The sequence below is a fragment of the Oculina patagonica genome, chromosome 13 (assembly GCF_052425735.1).
Source record: "Oculina patagonica isolate OP01 chromosome 13, crgOcupat, whole genome shotgun sequence".
Lineage (NCBI taxonomy): Eukaryota > Metazoa > Cnidaria > Anthozoa > Scleractinia > Oculinidae > Oculina > Oculina patagonica.
This window is the reverse complement of record NC_135770.1, coordinates 16020035-16028643: the sequence shown is the minus strand read 5'-3', so window position 1 is coordinate 16028643 and position 8609 is coordinate 16020035. Positions and strand designations below refer to the sequence as shown.

The window sequence follows — 8609 nt, the reverse complement described above, 5'->3', positions numbered from 1 at the left end:
AAAAATGCAAAATTGTTCTTGTGAGCAAGATGACACGTTTGTCGTTTTTGTGCAGGTTCTCTGCTCAAATTCTTTTTTCGGAGCCCTCCTTTCCAGGATTTTCCACTTGACAGCAACCAAAATTTGAAACTTGCTTACTGAAACAAAAGCTTAATACGGATACCATGTTCCATGTTACTCGTAAAAGGAACGGGAGAAGGGGTTAAACAAGACCTTGAATTGTAGGAAATGTGTCTTACTCGATAGAGAGTCTGTGAATTTAATGCAAAGGGGATTAGCTAATCAGCAACTGTCATATATACTAAAGAATGGTTTGTCTCTATCATCGATCAGTTTTCGGTCCTTTTCATGACAAGATACGGCGTACTGACTCAGTAACACACAATACTTGCATCTTCCTCATGTTCACAGTTGTGACTTCCCCACTCGTTATGAGGACAGTCAAGCAGCGAGGTTTCTTCTCCCTCACACTGGACATCGTCTAGCCAGATAGGATCAGAACCCTTGCCGTATGCTGCACAGCAAGAAGCCGATAAAGCACCGGAGAAGCCGAGCTGACGACACACCACATTGGGGTCACTGATATGCCAGTAATCATCACAAACTGTGCCCCAGGTTTCGTTGTAGTTAACCTCGACACGGCCATGGCTAGCTCCACCGTTAACTAATCGAACAAGAGATGAACCATAAGAACATTGCACACTGACATCGTCGTTATGAGTGCAGTTGTTGTCTTCCCATCCGCCATGGCTGCATTCATAAAGAAATGATTCGCTTCCTGAGCATGCTACGTCAGCCATCCAAATAGGCCCAGATCCCTCGCCGTGAGAAGCGCTTCTGAAAGCTTGGGTGGCGTGTGGAAAGCCAAGTTGTTTGCATACCACGTTTGCATCGTTAATATCCCAACCACCGCCACAAACTGTGCCCCACTGGCCGTTGTGAAATATCTCTACCCTTCCAGTTAATGGCGTTCCACTATCCATGAGACGGATGGATCCTTCGGTAATGGCTAACGACCACAATGAGAAAACAATTAACAATATATTTGAGGAATTCACAGATTGACAGGAAATACTCCTGTAAATGGACGTCAAAATTCTGCATATCTAGTCATTTTGGGGGAGCGGGGATGGCGCAGTGGTGAGAGCACTCGCCTTCCACCAATGTGGCCCGGGTTCGATTCCCGGACCCGGCGTCATATGTGGGTTGAGTTTGTTGTTGGTTCTCGTCCTCGCTCCGAGGGTTTTTCTCCGGGTTCTCCGGTTTTCCTCCCTCCGCAAAAATCAACACTACTAAATTCCAATTCGATCTGTACAGTCCTACGTCTTATACATGAGCCTCTGGCTCGGACACTGAGGGTAACCTCGTCCCGCGTATGGACTTTAAAATTGTATTTACATTTTTTACATGACGAGAACAAAAAAAGTAAACAACAGAAAGTTCAACTTTGCATTTTTTCTTCTGTCTAATAATGGCACATCATGTCCCACAAACGGACACCTGTCTTACAAGAGGGGGAGGGGGGAGGGGGAGGGGGTAAAATAAATGACTTCCGTAGTCCTTCCCATTTACATACTTGATTTAATAGTGAGGTGCCAACTTTCACTCGCAGGAATTCAAATGCTTTCACTTCCTTGTTGGCATATCGTCCTCATGTTTGGGCCAAGTGGTGATTATTTCACGTAATGTTATTGCAAGAAAATTAATTATTATTATTATTTTAGTCCCAAGATTGAAATATTAATTCTCCTAACTGATCTGCAAATAATTCTTTTGATGTTATTAATGAGACGTTACAAGTGCATCAAGAAAATATCTCTTAGTTGGCGTTTCTCTATTTTTTTTCTTCATTTCCCTGGTGATCAGTTTATTGATATTAGAAAGAGAGAGATGTGATATTGATCACCCTTAATTTTAAACTCTCAAAAACGCCGGGACTTAATGATGCATGTTATGTTTTTTGGACAAAATAAGAGTTTTAAAAGTCAGTCAAATATAATTTCCTTGTTTTTTCACTCTTGATTCCGTAATGAATATAAGGGCTAAATCCGATACCCACTGTAACGTATGTATGTTTTGAAAATTATCAAGTTTCAACTTCAGACACTTGTATAAGCACTCGTAAATAATTTTTTTCCGATAAACATGCATTTAAATAACTGAAGCTGCCATGCTTCGCTCTCAAACATGTGGAACCCTTTTAAGAGCATGTCTTGAAGGCAATCGTCAACACCTTTAGGAAGTTGGCAAAGACAACCAGGGGCTTGATGGGAGATTGCAAAAAACGAACAACAGCAACGACAAAATCAATGAGATTGGTGCGGTTGCATCAAAATTTCTACACTCCTGAAGAAGAGTTACATTGTATTTAAGTAATGGAACATTTAATCACTGAATTTAATTCATGGACGTTATATACGATCAAAATGCGTCTTACCCCGGTAACTTGCTCTAAAGCCGCGGCTTGTTTCTGCACTATCAGATGTAAACCTGACATGAAGGTTGTTCGATGAACTTGTAATCGGCGCAGGCAAAGTTGTACCACTGAATGCGCCAATCAGAGGAGATGACGACGAATCACCATCATACACATACAAATAATCCGCATCAACCTCAGTGCTGAATGTAAGGAAGGTAAGTTCCAACTTTGTTGATGAAACGAAATCCCACTGGCAGTCCACATCATTGTCGTAATAGTAATCTTGGTTAGAGTTGTAGTCGAAGTCGCTGTTATTAGTTGACAATATGATCCCGCTTGTACTGGTTTGTTCAAGCAATAGATTCGCACAGGAGCTCGTAACTGCCAGTAATGGTTCTGTCGAATAGTAAAAAGTTAATGCAAAATTAAGAAAATGGCGTTATCAATTTTAACCCTGATTTCGGAAGGGTTTAAGGTAGAACAAAAACACCCAACCTTGAATTACAATAAATGTTTTATGATAAGAGTGTTTGGTAGTAAACGACATGGTTTGCTTTCTAATAGTACAGCAGGTTAAATTATCTAAAATGTATTAATTATGTCTTAAGACTCTACTGAATGTACTAAGTAAGTCCTGAAGACTCTAGCAGGGAAGCTGTTCATTCCTACCATTGCATCCAGTTCCAGTAAATCCAGCTTTACACTGACAGCGGTAGGAGCCACGTGTATTTTCACAGACAGCATTAGCGTCACAGACATCAATAGAGGCACAGCATTCATCAATGTCTTAAGAATCCAATAGTAAACAATGAGAAACTAATAACTTAATTAACAGCGCCTAATCTACCTATGTTCCAACTACTTGCAAAATAAAGATAAGGGTTTAGAAAACTAGGAAATTCAATAATGCTGATACATGTACCTTCACAGGTATGAAAACCTTAGTGTCTTACTCCGAAACTGAAACGCCGTTCCTTTTGAACGGGGTATATCACGTGATACTCTTCAAAGTACTACAACGCCCTTAGATACAAACACTAAAATCCTGGACAGACACGTGATTAGGTCGTGGTACTTAACACCGCATCAAGTTTATGTACGTCGCCTATGTCAAGGTTGTATTTTACAGTTGCTGGGTAAAACATGACCCAATGATTATAAATGTGCTTATCACTCGACTAACCTTCAGTGTCCATGTCGCAGTAAGCAAGTACACTCTCTCCAGGTTTGATAGAATGGAACCAGTATTTTCCACTGACTGCTTCCACACCTTCACTTGCTTTGATTTCTTTACACGATTCGGCAGGTAGCTCATGGATGGAACCTAGAGCGACTGGTAAGTAAAACCAATCAATTACCTTATTATAGGAAATTAAAGCTTGTATTAATTAAGGTATGTGAAATTAACGCGACTTAAATTAACGCGAATTGAAGGAAAAGTTACTTCCCAATAGAGGAAATTAACACGAAGAGGGGGTAACATTTCAAAATGAAGGAAATTAACGTGCCGTTAACAACAGGAACAAGTTTATTTGAACACTTGTAGGCGTACAATGTACGTGTTCGTGGTACTTTTCCCACTTCGAGCGTTCTCTGCAGTATCAGGGATAGCGGCAGATTTCCACCCTGATAAAATAATGCTTTTTCCTAGGAGTTAAGAACGTCTGGACTGTAACGAGAAATTGGGGCCAAAATAATTGAAAATAAAGTCATGGAAATTAACGCTCCACTTAATTAACGGTGCGGAAATTAACGTTAACAAAAATTAACGCGCCGGAATGTTTGAAATTTGCGTTAATTTCATGACGCGTTAATTTCCTATAATAAGGTAATCTTAATTATATACGAAGAACAAGAAAGACCTCAAGAAACTTCCCACAAGTGCAAAGTATGTTAAATGATGTTGCTTTTCTGAGAGTTTCGACAGTGAAAATGACTCGTAGAAATACTTTGGGTCGCTTAATGCCAGGGAAACCGGGACGAGCTCGGCAAAATGGGACGCTGACCCCCGTGTAGACTTAACCTTACATATGGCAGCACGTTTTTAAATTTACCTCTATCTTTGTAACGTCTGTAATAATATCTGTCAGAGTTAGAAACGTAATCTTCAGGTCTGGCCTCCTTCGTGCGGTTGTTTAACTCGCACATTTCTTTAGAAATGACATAATTAAAGCTTTGACATCTAATGTCATTGTTGCAGGCCTCTAAACAGTCAAATGCAGGTGCAGCTGAGTTTGATATCCCAATCTTCATAAAGACGTGTTCTTTTAACATCATCCCATAGATGGAGGTTTCGCTTCCACATTGCTGAGCAGGAACTCCGTAGACAATCTGATACAACACTACCAAAGTTGTGATATAAACTCGCTGCGTATCGGCCATTTCTTACAGTTCTTTACCAAGAGGAGACCACTGAAAGAAATAACTATCGCTTTAGAATTAACATTTATTACATCTTTTTTAAGGATAGATATCAGTGCGACCAGTATGTTAAAAGAAGTAAACAGATATTGTGCTTTACTCACTAGGAAAAAGCATGAGCTCAAAAAAACAAAATTGTTCGTCCTTTCTGTGCTTATGCTTATTCCTAGTAAGGACAGCATAAAACGAATGGGTGTGTTTGTTCAACTTATATTAGTTCAACTTGTAAGTCTGGTTAGTTTTAACATTTGTAACTTTGTTTATTTGTAAATTTCCATTATGTAATTTCATCTTAGCACCCTTCTTATTTCAGTGTCCTTAATAGCTAAACACTTTTGACACCTAAATAAATATTTTGCGAGCCAGGGCTACCCTGATGAGCACTTCGGTTGGCCTGACTAGCATTCTGGTTAGCCTAATCTGCAGTCTTGTTAGCTTGAATAAGGGAAACACTAAACAATAATGTCACGTTTTACAAAGTTGCCCACTGATCCGCAAACTACGTTTGGATCGCACAATCGCATTTTATGGACGGGGCCCGAGATTCGAGGAAAACAGAATACACTGGATTCCCCAGGGGTTAGTGATAAGGTCCCGTCCAATCTGGAAAACGACCTTTTTTTCTTGTTTGGCCAAACGGCGTTATCGATCACCGAAAATGGAGCTTTTCGAAAACGCTCTCCAGAAAACAGAAATTTGAATACGCCGGTTGGGACTGGTGTAATTTGGGCGACCGAAAAAGAAGCTTTTTTAAAACGCTGCCGCCACAAAGTTGAAGTAAACACGGACTCAAGTGATGGCGCTTGTTCTACCATTGTTTTAAAGTTAAGCAGATTAATGTTCACGAAAAACATATTTTTCGTTTTCGAACCGTAAACGGCGTTTAAAATTTATCCAGATAAAGGTTTATTGTCAAGCTTAAATTCTCATTTTTTTATCTGTGAAAGCGTAATAAAATTGAAGTTTTCGCTTAAGTTTTTCAATTTTGAGGAATTACGACGAACAGTGGCTTTATTTTTATTTTGCTTTCGGTTTCCATTTGCTTTCATTCCTAAAAATGCACCATTGTTTTAATAATGTTAATTTGAAGCGTTTCGCAAATGTTAACGTAAATCGAAGCAGTTCTATAGGGTAGGTCCTGGTCTGAAAAGTGGTATCGATTTTTAGGTCTGGTGTACAAAACGGTGGAAAGCCGCACATTTTGGTCTGAATTGGGGTTAGGGTAGATGGAAGCACACTGCATACCCCGACTCAAATTTTTGCAGAGTACTCCTGGTTCCTTTGAGGACAACAATCGAAAAGGCGAAATCACACGTATCAACAATGTAATAAATCACCGATACTAGCAAATCTTATCTAATTCGTAGAAACTTTGTTTAAATGACACCACAAGCTCTTTCTCTACCGATTTAATAATGCTTGAATCTGAAGAAGACGCTGTAGAATATGCATCTTTGTCATTTTGAGAATATAAAATGATTGGTTTTAAGCGTCCCTAGAATCTGACTCAATAAACGTCATAAACCGGTAATGGAAAATTATACGAGGATTTTCCATTAGCGAAATTGGACAAATTGAACAATCTAGGTGTCTATCTGTTAACGGTGACATCGTTGAAATTATCAAACTTATAAAAAAAATATAAATACAGAATCATTTCAAATACAAACTTTGAAAATTAGACAGGAACTAAGATGGCAAGTAACAAAAGATGTTAAAAAGTGACGCGACCAAACCTCGTTCTTTTTCAAGTCCTTGTTTTTTAGGATTCACTCGTCCTCACCTTAAAAGTGGGTTTCAGCGATTTTTCAAGTATCCACGATCTGTAATAAAAGAATCGCGTTTGGTAAACACTCTCTCCTTAATTAGTTAACTGGTGAGATATGTTTTAACAAACATCAGCAGGCAAAAACTATACAAGAATTAAAATTGCTAATTTTAGGTAAGTTTACTAACCACCACTTAGAATTATCTTGCCTTAGGTAGCAAACATGGTCGTAATGAGGTTTTTGTTCTTTTAGGTTTTGATATTGAAATCTAAAAGCTGTCTTGTTGCCTTAATTTAATTTAACTTTGCGATGATAAACATTCATTTCCATTTCGATAATTACCTACACGACCCCACAAGCGGTCTTGCTTTGAAGTATATCATGTTTAATTACAACTATTGTATCGTATTGAAGCTTGGCCTCGAATAAGCTAAAATGCTGGTAATTACTAATCAATTATTAAAGTACTCGTAATTAGTTAATTTTTCAGAGTTCACAAATTATTTAAAAGTTGAAAATAAGATAAACAAGTTTCTGTTGTGCCAGAAGCTTTTTTTTTTAAATTGACTTCAGACATGATTTTTAAAATTATTTTTTATAACATGAATGTATGAGTGTTTGACCAATAATGTTGCTGTTGCTGCCCTTTCAATTAATATTTATTTTAGGAAGACATGTTGAGCTCCAATTTTGTTATGGGTGGAATTTTACAAGCTACGGACATGTTATTTCTGTATTTAACTATATTTCTTGTAAACTGAAGGGAAATAATTTATTAAACGTGCGTGTGTGAGAAAGAGTTGTTAGCCACATTCTCTGATTATACTATAACATATAGTTTTTAAACCTTCGAAACGTTCGCTCTACTACTGAGCGCCAATTTTATATATGTCGACCGAACGTGCATTGTTTACTGAAATTGACTTGCTGCTTTTTTTTTAAAGCCAAATGTATTTTTCGAAAAAGAGATGGTTTTCTAGCTTAGGATTATCAAATATTTTTCAAACGCGCGAGCTACTTCATGGTGTTACGGTATAACAAGTTTCATTGAATAGTTTCGGAAGCTAAATATTATTCTTCGTCATTATATACAAAATTTCTTGTACTATTTTTAGTTGTTATAAATTGCAGTCATATTTGATGAGATCCCGAAGGAGTCCGATATAATGTTCCGTCCAACATTAAGCCCCCTTATTAGGAGAATTTAACGGTATCATAGAAATTTTCTTTGGTAAGTTTGTCGGTTTACATTAAAAGCGTTCAAAATATATTTTATCGGAAGCAGAAAATGTAAATTATAAATATGGTTTTGGTTGTCAAGAAAACATTCTCGGAATATTGGCCTTTTAGCGTCACTACAGTTCGCTATCGATTAAGTTTATTTCGTGGAATTAAAAAACCCAATTCGCGTGACTATAAAGAGACCTTTATAAAATAAGAGCTTTTAGATCCCTTTTCCCTTCTACAATGACAGATGTTACCCGAGATGGTTTAAAGACAAAAAGGGTAAAGAAATATGGAAGGAACGATTGTCCGAATAAAGTTATACACACCGCTACCAAAATCAGAAAGGAGGTTTTTTTTTTTCAATAAAATTATACCGGGAGGGGACAAACGCCTCTGTGCGCTCGTTGTATAATTAAGTTTGGAAACATGTCTTGTTAAAGCATTGTAACGAGGTGGCATTTTCACTTTGAGAAATGTTGATAAAAATATACCACTTAGGTTCTTTTCGTTAGTGGAAAATTTAGCTTCAGACCGCTAGAAAGGCTTTAAATGATTAACTTCCAAAAGGCTTAAGTTATTGCACAATGGACTGGAGGTTTGAATAAGACTTTTGGAATTAGATTTTTCATATATTAATGAATGGTAAATAATTCCAAGGTAGCGGTATTTCCTTCCTTCCTTAACACATTTGCTTCATAATTCTTGTAGATGATAGCTAATAGTCTCATTACACATATTTTAACTACTCCGCACTACATTTAAGCATACATGTA

General features: G+C 37.7%; 1 protein-coding gene across 1 annotated transcript; it reads right to left on the bottom strand.

Annotated features, from left to right (window-relative positions):
- Positions 1-371: 371 nt before the first annotated feature.
- Positions 372-6676, bottom strand: LOC144634574 (uncharacterized). Its single transcript, XM_078493578.1, has 6 exons — positions 6624-6676; positions 4474-4831; positions 3603-3752; positions 3089-3205; positions 2438-2815; positions 372-1009 (listed from the first exon to the last, which is right to left on the bottom strand). Exons 2-6 carry the CDS (start codon positions 4799-4801, stop codon positions 372-374), a joined length of 1611 nt encoding a protein of 536 aa, XP_078349704.1. The 5' UTR covers positions 4802-4831; positions 6624-6676.
- Between the last annotated feature and the right edge of the window lie 1933 nt (positions 6677-8609).